Source organism: Diadema antillarum, unplaced genomic scaffold (assembly GCF_040938485.1).
Source record: "Diadema antillarum isolate AM-2024a unplaced genomic scaffold, OU_Dant_1.0 seq00001955_RagTag, whole genome shotgun sequence".
Lineage (NCBI taxonomy): Eukaryota > Metazoa > Echinodermata > Echinoidea > Diadematoida > Diadematidae > Diadema > Diadema antillarum.
The window spans coordinates 109,634-121,747 of NW_027272615.1; the positions used below are offsets into that span (position 1 = coordinate 109,634).

The following is a 12,114-nucleotide window of genomic DNA, read 5'->3' on the forward strand; positions in this document are numbered from 1 at the left end:
CTGCTCACTATCAAAATTTAATCATCTGTTCCTTGCACCATTTTACCAACCAACTGTTCCTGAAAATTTCATCCTAATCTGTTCCCAAATTTTGACTTATTTTGCGAATAGAGAGACAGACAGGCAGACAAACTAACAAACAAACCAAAGCAGCCAAAAAAAAAAAAAAAAATACAACCTTTGGCGGAGGGGGGCATGCATTTCATATCGTTTGTTTTTGCGTAACCCGACAACAAGCGTGACAACAAGCGAGCACGTGTCAGCCTTCCTCAGCCTCCCTCGGCCTCCGACCCTCTCTTCCCGTCCTCTCTCTCCCTCTCACAATACACTGTAGCGTTGTACACGCACGCGGCTGGATAAGTGGCCGGCTGGGTGCTTGTGCATGTGTGTGGATCCCAAATCAGAGCGCATGTGGTGAGCAAGTGTGTGATGTGGTGTGTATCTGCAGGGAGGTAGTACGTCGCTCTGTTGAGCCGCGTTGTTGTGATCGGTGCGGTGACTGCGTGGGTAAATTTTTGCGCTTGTATAAGTATGTAAACTGCTGCTGCTTTCAACATCTAGCTTCTTTTCTAGCCAGATAATAAAGACTGAAAAAGGCGAGAAATTGGTCCGAACTTAGCTCGTCAAGCAAGTTACCCTTGTCGGCAAGTTCACGCGTGGTGTTACCCTTGTCGGCAAGTTTTACCCTTGTCGGCAATTGCTTCTTCAAACCGCACGCTTGTCGGGGCCGACAAGGGTGATATACGCTGGCGAGATCCCTGCTTAGTAAAATTCAACACACTTTATGTGGTAAATTTTGAAATTCTTCAATAAAAAAAAAGTGAATACTCGTGGACTATGTTCATGGATGAATTGTTGATTCGTGTGTGTGTGTCTTCACTTTGTATAAGTCCATGGAAGGGGACCTATGGGGGAGGGTGTGGGAGGGGGTATCCCCCTCCCACACTGGAGAGATTTGAATTTTCCCACCTGAAATTCAGCGATCTGGTGCACACTTTTGGTGAAATTTCTTAAAAAGTAAAAAAAAATATTAACAGAAATGTGAATGACCATTAAATCGGGTTACAATCAACTCTTGTTCCGTGTGTGCGTCATCGCTGTGATTAGGTATCCCCTCCCACCCTGGTGACATTTTAAATTTTTATTCCTGAAATTCAGTGATCTGGCACACACTTTTGGTGAATTTGTTCAAAAACTATGAAAATAAAATATTCACAGAAATGTGAATGACCAATACATTGGGTTACAATCAACTCTTGTTCCGTGTGTGCGTCATCACTGTGAAATAACTGTATGGAAGTTAATAAGGCGGGGATGGGTGGTGGCTACCATGCGAAGGAGCTTTTGCATTTGTAGAATTTAATTACAACGATATGATGCACAATCTTGGTGGACTATCCCCATATTTGTATCAGATAATCGTTTGTTGGTCTTCACTTTGTATTAGTCCATGGAAGGGGACCTAAGGGGGGAAGGGTGTGGGAGGGCATACCCTCCCACACAAGGAAGATTTTGGATTTTCAGACCTTAAATTCGCGATCTGGTGCACACTTTTGGTGAAATGAAAAAAAAAGTATGAAAGGTAACTAATATTCACAGAAATGTGAATGTCCATTAAATCATTAGATCAGCTCTTGTTCTGGGTGTGCGTCATCACTGTGTAATAACTGTATGGAAGTTGATGAGGCGAGGATGGGAGGGTTAGCCAGACCCCTTCAACACGATTGAACTTCTGCATTTTTAGAATTGAAATACAATGATCTGATGCACACTCTTGGTGGAATATTTCGAAAGTTGTATCAGCGTTCGTGTGTGTGGATCTTCACTTTGTATAAGTTCATGGAAGGGAACATAAAGGGGGAGGGTGTGGGAGGGGGTATCCCCCTCCCACACGAAGGACATTTTGAGATTTCAGACCTCAAATTCAGCGATCTGGTGCACACTTTTGGTGAATTTTTTTAAAAAGCATGAAAAATGGATATTCACAGAAATGTGAATGACCATTAAATCGGGGTATAATCAGCTCTTGTTCTGCGTGTGCATCATCACTGTGTAATACATGTATGGAAGATGAGGAGGCGGGGTTGGGAGGGGTAGCCCTCTCTCACACGACGGAGCTTTTGCATTTTTTAGAATTGAAATACAATGTACAATGATCTGATGCAAAATCTAGGTGGAATATCCTGGAATTTGTTTCAGACAAGTGTAGTAAGTCATCTATGGAGGGAGACCAAGTGGGGGAAGTATGTGGGAGGATGTATCCCCTTCCTACATGAGAGAGCTTTTGCATCTTTATGATTGTGATTCAAAGATGTGGAATTTGTGGCGCACACTTTTGACTTAATATGTTATGTAATGTAGCCATAATCAATGCAAGGGGTGGAGGCTAATACAGCAAGGTGGGGGGGGGGGTTTAGAAGGGGGTGTCCTCTAACCCCTCCCATTCGAGAGAGCCTTTGTATTTTAAGGATTGGAATGAAAATATGTTGGTTCTACACAATATAGTCATTTATGATGGAGTATTTGACAAACTGTCAAAGAAGCATAAGCATACTAAATGTAGTAGGGGAATAAAGGTAAACTGAAAGAGAATATCCCCTTCCCACATTTTGGCACGTTTGGATTTGTTTAAATTAAAGTGACAGATCTGGTGCGCACTTTTTGATGAAATATTTAGAAAGTGTCGATCTCAAAAGTCTACTAAGTGGATGGAAGTTGGCCTAACGGGGGAGGGTGTGGGAGGGGGTATCCCTCCCACACTAGGGGCATTTTCCATTTTCAGAATTGAAATTAAACGATCTTGTGCACTTTTCGTGAAATATCTGGACAGTTTCTATAAAATAGCAAGAAATTTTTCCGCATCGTGGGGATACCGCATCGTGGGGGGGGGGGGGGGGGGGGAATGGGGAGGGTGGGGACAAAGTGATGTGTTTGCATAGCTCCCACCCAATATTTTTATTCCAGGATTGATGCTATTTGATACGAGGAAACTGTGGCACTTTTAGAATCCAATTGACATTATCTCGCAAACACATTTTGGTGGAATTAGGGAAATTATCAATCCACAAAGTGTACTACTACTGCGTCTATGAAACGTATGGGGGGGGGGAACTAAGCGGGGAAATGGTTAGGGCCTAAATGAAAGGAGGACTCATATTCCCACACGAGGAAACTTTTGCATTTTTTTCAACAGAAATGACAGATCTATTGATAAAAGAATCATTCGGAGATATGTCAATCTTATGGGAAAAGAACAAAGGTGGAGGATGTGGAAGGGGGTATAAATCCATTATATTTTTCAGAATTGAACTGCAACAATGCCTTGCACAGTTTCGGTAAAATATTTGGACAGTTTCCATCACAAAAAGCAAGAAAATCTCCGACATCCCGAAAATCATTGGGAGGGGGGTAATATCATGGCAACTGCCCCGCACCCCTGCATACGAGAAAACTTTTGCATTATTCTAGAATAGAAAGGGAAATATCGTGGGAGGGGGTATTTCCCTTCAATACGAGGGAGATTTCGCATTTCAGAATTGACTGCTGCACACTTTGTGTGATGGGACAGTGTCGAATAAAAAAAAATCCACATCTTGGAAATTACTCGGGGGGGGGGGGGGGGGGGCACAATGATATGCTGCCCCCTCCATCGATGCTCTCCTAAAGGGGGTACCCTCCCCCTAAATGAGGGAACTTCTGCATCTTTAGATTTGAAATTCAGCAATCAAGTGAGCCCTTCAGGTAGCATTATTAAAAAAAAAAACAATAGAAAAGTAGGAAAAGCAAAATATCCAGGGACAATGAAAATGCTTTAATAGTGCTGTCTGCACTTATAAGCTTGTTCTGCGTGGGAGGGGCATACCCCTCCCACGCTATGGAGATTTCGCATTTTCAGAAGTGAAATTCAGCAATCTGATGCCCACTTTGGGTGGGATATTTGGACAATTTTCTATTAAAAAAAACAAGCAATTTTCCCTGTAAAAAGATATAAGTTGGGGGTGCAAAAGCACCCCAACTTTTGTTTTTCACAGGGGTGCTATGACCCCCTGCTCAAAAAGTCAGGGGTGCTGCAGCACCCCCAGCACCCCCGGCTCCCAGGGGTATGGTAATATAGTCGTTACACCACCTTACATGAAATGAAATATGACACATTCAATGGGGCATCTGTCTACTTTGTTCTGTCTTTATCTATTGATGACCTTTCTGATTTATCACTGGAAATGAGGAAAAGATTGTTGCATGACACTCTGTGTGCTCAGAACACTTGCATCAGGAACTGACCTACACGCTATCTTTATTACTTCTTGTATAGGATAAAAAGTGTGGTATTCAGAAACTTTTCTTTGTATCTCATAATTAGGTTGCCCCTCAGAATGGTTGCTACTGTATCGTGTTCTAAATCAATAACTGAGCATCTATCTTCTTAAGTTTCCATCAAAATATACTTTATGCATTGCTGAGTTACCTATGCCACAGTCACAAATGTATCCATTCACGCCATCTCTGCAGACTCCTCCATTGTTGCAGGGGGAAGATTCACACTCATCCGCATTGAGGGAACAGTCTTCTCGGCTAAATCCTGCCGCACAAACACAGTTGTAACCATTGATCCCATCCAGGCACGTTCCCCCATTCTGACATGGATCGCTCCCACACTCGTCCGTGTTTATCTCGCAGTAGCGTCCCTCGAAGCCAGCTTCGCAGAGACACCTGTACGAAGTGGTCTCGTCCAGGCACGTGGAGTTGTTAGAGCAGTTGTGATTGGTGCAATAGTCTATGTCTACCTCACACCACTTGCCCGAATAGCCAATCGGGCACAAGCATGTAAATCCACCAGCCTCCTCCTGGCAAGTTGCATTGCTGGAGCAATTATGTGTTTCACAGTAAGGGATGAAAGTGTCGCAGTTCTGCCCAGTGTATCGGTCCGTACAAAGGCACATGTAAGCTGTGTCATCTATCACCTGGCAGGTTCCATTGTTTTGGCAGGGGTAGAATGAGCAGTTATTTAGAGGGATCTCACAATCGATACCTGTGAGATAAGATAAAACAAAATAACACACAAAGATTAAAAATCATACATTTAATCCCAATTCACAATTGACCCATAGGCAATCATCATTCTGATGGGTAGGCAAGTTTTGCCTCAGTTGGGGGTAGGTGTGCTGCTACCTAAAAAGCATTACATGGCTGGGATGAATTCACTGGACTGACTTTCCATACTGCTTCATATCGGTGGAACACACATCTAATCTTTACCATAAAGGGAGCATAGCAGAGTCTTTTTCAACGGCAAAATGATATTTGTCTCTCACAGACCCCTTCTTTTTCATACTTCAGACTGATTGTTGTCAAAGGTGGAATAGGCCATGTAATGGCACACACAAGATATTTACACACTCCAAGGATGGCAACCTTGAGAACAGCACTGTAATATTCTCAGCATTGAAAGGGCATATTTTGTGGTGGGAAAATGGTATTCTTACCTCTCCTGCAAATAGACATGTGTAGTCAATGTGCTAGTTGACAAAATTCAAAGGAAAAGTGATTCACCATCAAAAGCGGCTTCATTTGTGTACAAATCAGAATAGTTTCTTGACAGAGTACCAGTCACATGTTATCTCAAGCACTGTGGGGCTACATATTAATGGGCCTACTGGAGCACTGTGGCAAAGCAGGTAAATCAAGTGGAGGTCCCAAATTCAAATCCCGTAAAGTGACTACATCCATGGACACAATGTTTTTACCCAACATGTCCCTCTCAACCCATGTGTATAAATGGGTACCTGGTAAGGCTAAGGGTAACAATAACAACAGGGCTGTCTGGTATAGAGCAGTGAAAACACTGAAGAGGCTACCCTGGATAAAGAACACCATATATATTGGAACTGTATGTCTTTGTCTAATCTCTCCATTTTTTGAGCGCATAGGGATATATGAACTATGTGTTATGCCCTATATGAGCACTGTTGATTATTATTATTATTATCATTATTATCATCATTAATATTACTACTATTAATATTATCATTGTTATTATTATCATCCTTATCATTATCATTATTATTATCATTATCATTAATATTATTACTATTACTATTATCATTATTATTATGATTGTCTTTATCGTCACAAGATATCTCTTGGAGATCAATATCACGTCAAGTTCTATCCTGGAACCTTAGACTTCTAGTACTTTTCTGAGGATTCACGCCGTTCCCAGCAGTGCTGCTTTTTGGCGCGTTTGCACTCGATAGGGCACACCCACTTTATTATCACTATTATCATTATTAATATTATCATCATCATCATCATCATTATTATTACTATTACGTCTATCACACACTCACCACCAAAGAGATTCTCTGGACAGAGACACTCGTACCCATCAACGAGGTCAACGCACTCTCCACCATTCCGGCAGGGGGCGGAGCCGCACTCATCCACCTCCAGGGAGCAGGTTTGCCCTGTGTAGCCGGGTGTGCAGAGGCAGGAGAAGGCGGCCCGGAGGTCCTGGCAGGTGGCGCCGTTCTGACAGGGCTGGGAAGAGCACTCGTTCACCTCGGTCTCGCACAGCGGGCCTGTGAAACCTGGCTGGCACTGGCAGCTGTGGGGACGAGTGTGAGAGAGAGTATGGTGAGTGTGTGTGTGGTTGTTGCTGTTGTTTAATGTAACACATACACATAGTTGTAAAAGTTGATATTTTCGTGCAACTAATTTTTTCATGCTTGGCCCAGTAAGAAGAGTTTCGCGTGCTTTTAATTCTGTTGAATCAAGAACGTATGGCATGCCAAAATATTTGTATACAAATGATGCACAGGATAGAGTGTGTTAGTGAAGGTGCGGCGCGCTCGAGAGTATTGACAATGGTGCGACATGCACGAGGCGCAGCCGAGTGCATGTTTGCAACCGTTGTCAATACTCGAGAGTGAGCCGCACCTTCACTAACGCCACGAAATAATCCTGTGCATCATTTGTTTTATGAAATGGGTCGAAAACTAACAGCATTATTCACGTACCTTTGTGGGTCAATACCAGTCAGCTACATGTAGCACTCGCTCAAAAGTCAAGATGTCCGAAGATGTTCGTCCCAAACATTTACGCACGTCGCACTCGGAAATCCCGCACATACATAAGTACTGTACGTACGTATAAGAGTATACGTACGCCACGTGTTATGCACAAGAAAGGCCGCCAGCTGTTGTGGCAGCCCGAACTAGAAGTTGTTTACAGGATTGACAGCGCGTATAGTAGCGCATGACGCACTTGTAACAACTGATTGAGTGCGCACTGCTAGTGTACACATTGTGACGTACGTCAGGCCCCGGCCGTGCATTTACTAAGAAATTAATGCACGCACATGTGACTCATTTCAGCGCTTCCAATTGGCTACATTCTTGAACCCATTTTATAATGTGTTTTATTTTCGCGCTAGTTTCTGGTTGCGCGAAACGCGCAAAAATTTCAACACCACAAATATTTCCACTTTTACAGTATGCTGATGAAAGGCCTTTTAAATGAGAAATGTGCAACCACACAGAATGGAATACATGAACATCATATGATTGATGGTGATGACGATGATGAAGTGATGATGGTGATGGTGATGATAGTGATAGTGATGATGGAAATGACAATGATGATGATGATGAGGTTGATGATGATGATGATGATGATGATGATGATGATGATGGTGATGGTGGTGATGATGATGATGATGGCGATGGTGATGGTGATGGTGATGGTGATGATGAAAATGATGATGATGATAATGATAATGATAATGACAATAACGATAACAAAGACAGACAGGGCATTGCAAAATGGCTCTAATCATTAAGTGCCAAATTTGACCACGGATACTGCTGTGGTGAGATTGATCCTGACATGAAGACAAAGCTAAATGATAATGGACATGGAGCATTTGAAATCATATCGCACTACAGAATTTCAAACGATTAGGTCACAAGAGGAGAATATGTATAGGAACCGACTAGTACTTACAAGCATTACTTTTAGTTGGTTCTGTCATATCTAATACTTCTTTTCGCAATGGAAAAAAATTTTGGTTCTGTTATTTACTTGAAGACAGCCTTGTGTTGTCTATTTGCTCAATATCATTGCATTCACTTTTATAGCTATTTCTACGTTTTGAATTGTAATTCAATGATTTTGATGCTTTTCTCTAGTGATATGTACATCCTATTTGGTTTTGTCATGAAATATGAGAAGAACCCAAACAGACTTCTGACACCACTTGTAGATACGTAATCACAAGCTGCCACTCATGTTAAGCTGACAATTCTTAGAAACAGAGCTTTTCCTGACTCTACCAGCCATATTTTAAATTCATAGCATATGAACATTTTGAGTGGTGATTTCCCTGGACTGTGCCTGGTTTTTGTGTGCTTCATTTCAGTTTGGCATCATTATAATTATAAAGTGAAGTTACATCATCACACATCATGTAAACAGCCTACAACAACACACCTGAAACTGTTGATGCCATCCACACATGTTGCCCCATTCCTGCATGGTCGCTGTTCACACTCATCAATGTTCTCGGAACAGTTCTGTCCCGTGAAGCCAGCGATGCACACACAAGTGTAACCACCGAGAAACCTACTGCAGTTTGCTCCATTCTCGCACGGCTAAAATTACACAGATACATTGGGGCAGAGAAATAAACCATCAAAATTTTCCTTCTGCATAGTACATAGAAAGATTAGAGGGGTTAGAAACTATCAGTAATTTCAGTCCATATGCCATGGAAATTTATCTGGACATTTTCTAAATACATGTCAGCTCTCAAACATTCTCAAATTCACATTTCATGCTCCAGTCCCTTTTTTCTGAACAAAGATGTGTTTACATGGCCGTGTTAGCACTATACCCAGATGCATATAGAATCCAGCACATGACACCAACCAAAAACAAGAACAAAAACTCTATAACATTTTTCTACATTCAATGCTCAATGAAATATGATGATCTATATATAATTCAAGGACTCCTGGACTAAATTTAAGACTTTGTATGCCAATGCTATATGCTATGCTTGACACTTATACTGTAAAGGCAACCACTTCATGAAGTAATTTAGCGGTTCCATAAAGATCCAAACTTAAATCATTGCATCTGGACTTACTGTTTGATTCCGAAACAGTTTCTTGTCCAATCCTGGACACTTCATCTGCTCAACTGATTTGGTGGCTGTAAAACATTGTTGCCTATTAGTGCAGATGCAGACCGTTCTCAGAACTAAAGCAGTAAGTCCAGATGCAAGGATTTAATTTTGTACCTTTATTGGACGTTACCTGGATGAATCAGAACTTACATGAATTGAATGTAAAAGTGTATATTACCTGACTGAGGCAGTAGTCTCTCTCTTCCTCACATCTGATGCCAACATAGTCTTCATGACATGCGCATCTGAACGCACCCACTTCGTCCACACAGGTGCCATTGTTCAGACAGGGGTTGGATTCACACTCACGAATCTCCCTCTCGCAGTACGTTCCTAATGGTGGTAAGTAAGAAAGAATCAGAGTTAGTGCAAAACCAGAAATTTTCTCATGCATTTTGATTTTGTGAATTTTGTGAGAGCCAAGATTTGCAAAATTAAAATGCACGTGAAGGTTCTTGTCTGCACTATGTGCATTGAATGCCAGTGAAGGGTAATTTGCTAAAATTTCATGCTGCGAAAAAGGCTGTTCGCTCCAATTCACTAATAAATTTCATGCCACGAAAAATTTCTTGCTTCACAGTATGTACTCTGTGTTTCTGTGTACAGGCAGAGTAGTTGCCAGCATTTTCAAACATGGAATGAGAGAGATCTACGAATCACAGCTTAAAATGATAACAATAATTGTGGGATGTGTATGATAAGAATGATTAATCAATTCCTAAACATTTGAATGCATACAATATATGAACAGTGTATGCATACACCACAAGCAGCAAAATCATGCACATGGAAAATGTCAATAACCTAGCATATCTCATTTTCATAATTCTTGGTAATTTGCCAATGTGCAGAAAACTGTTACGCATGCTAAAAAGCTCTGTCACAGATACACTGTCTTGCGCATGTCTTAGTTCCCATGCAGTTCAATGTAAATTGTCTGCTTTTCTTTCGTTGCTGCATTTTTCTTCACTTAGAATTCAACTAAAAAAAAAAAGAGTTTAAAATTTCAACATTTTACTGATTTGCAGACACCACTGCAAGGCTTCAATGTGCTGGTCACATGATGGAAAATGAAGAAATCTTCAACAAAAAATACTCCTGGATAAAGATGGAACGTGACCTGAGTGCATATGCAGCCAAAATCGGGGCAAGTTTGTTCCCTGAGCTATCCCATAATGCATCTAGAACGCTGCTCTGCGCACAGCACCAGGTACTGGCAATACCAAGAATTGTCTTGCAATATCATGTATACGTGTACTTCATGGTGAAATTACCTTCATATCCGGCCTCACACTGGCACCTGAAGGAGTTAATGGTGAGCTGTAGACAGGTGCCATTCCCGCAGACAGCATCCCTGCAGACACCAACAACGTCACTGCAGTTTTGTCCTGTGAAATTGATGGGCAGATCGTAACATATATAAGCGATTCCATGTCTCTTCCTGAATTTCATACTCATTGGAAGTCTCACTTTACACTTTCTCAAGAGACAACTTTTCTATAAATAGTTCAGTGAAACGTCTATGTCTTTAATGTAATGCCTATAGATGTGCGTACCAAAGATTGTTTTCCATATAGAGTGTAGACCTACCGCACATTAGTATGGATGTCACAAATGTGGAATCTGTAATTCTATGTCATCAATATATTTTTGGATTTACAGCAACTAATCACACAGCACACCTTGTAGTATAGCAGGATTCTTTTATGATGATACCACACATGAAATATAACCAAAAATACTTCAGCCGCACTTTCTATGCATTTGATAAAAAGAGTTCTTTTAGTTCAAGCCTCTGAAAGAAGATGAATGGAAAATTAAGTTCATTGTAATGAGCAGTTCTTGAAGCTTTCCTATAAGAATGCATTTTTTTTTCACATTTCTTAGCATAAGCTTTTAAAGCTGAACCCTAAAGACTTTTTATTTTTCATTGAGAGATTAACAGAAAAAAACCCACCAGTGAATTCTGCAGGGCATTCACACTCAAATTCTCTGCCACTATGACCTTGAATGACATCAGAACAGGTGCCACCATTGGCACAGGGGTCATCGCCATAGCAACCATCAATCTCCTCACAGTACTGGCCAACGTAATCTCCATCACACTGGCAGATGTACAGAGAAGAGACGAATGGTTCCGTCACACACTGACCGCCACCGGAACAGAAGGGCTCCGATTGGTTTCTTTCGCAGTCATGTGATTTCACCGACACCCTGACCCTCAATCCTAAATCGCAGGTCAGGAAGGCATCTCCGGTCGGGAACTGGGCAAAGTAGCTCGTGCCTTCTGGCAGAAATTCAGGGCTGACTTCAATGGGTGCCTGCGATTCGGACGATACCAGCCACTGGGAGGTCGGATGGACATCACTGGGGCACGACAAGAAGTCGTCGTAGCTGACATTCACCGGCAGTGCGCTCCTTGTCGAGACGGTCGGAGGCAGGATCACCAGTCTGTCGTTAGTTTGAATCTCGATTGGACAGAGCTGGTGGACATCTGGTTCCGCCGGATCGGTCCTGCCGTAGCACTCTTCGTACGATGAACACACATTATCGAGTGACCAATCAATGTTGATGACTGCGGCTTCCGTATGCCACTCTGCGACGCTAGTCCTATTGCACTGATAAGCCCCACCGTGAGGCAGACTTGTTGTTAGCAGGATGAACACTATCAGCAGAGTGTTTGTCAACTTTGCTGACAAACAAACACTCTTCAGTCTTGCAGCCATTCCTAACATTTCTCAACCCACGCTTCCAGTCATGACTTTGATGGCAGACTACCTCTGTACCTCCTACATAATGGCAGCTTCTACAGATGGGACTCTGTTGATATTTTCAGGGATGGCAGTCTCTTGAGTTTCATAATTCTCAGTTCACCTTTTAGCTGATCTGCACACAGAAGATAAAAAAGAATATTTCAAATCAACAGAATA

General features: G+C 41.9%; 1 protein-coding gene across 1 annotated transcript in view; it reads right to left on the bottom strand.

Moving 5' to 3' along the window:
* Window positions 1-11,910, bottom strand: part of LOC139713378 (uncharacterized) — a 66,237-nt gene extending 54,327 nt beyond the window's left edge. The window contains exons 1-6 of the mRNA XM_071625113.1: window positions 11,142-11,910; window positions 10,459-10,572; window positions 9,363-9,517; window positions 8,481-8,648; window positions 6,348-6,597; window positions 4,466-5,029 (exon numbers count right to left, since the gene is read on the bottom strand). Coding sequence (XP_071481214.1) covers window positions 4,466-5,029; window positions 6,348-6,597; window positions 8,481-8,648; window positions 9,363-9,517; window positions 10,459-10,572; window positions 11,142-11,910 — 2,020 coding nt within the window. The remainder of the gene's footprint in view (window positions 1-4,465; window positions 5,030-6,347; window positions 6,598-8,480; window positions 8,649-9,362; window positions 9,518-10,458; window positions 10,573-11,141) is intronic.
* Between the last annotated feature and the right edge of the window lie 204 nt (window positions 11,911-12,114).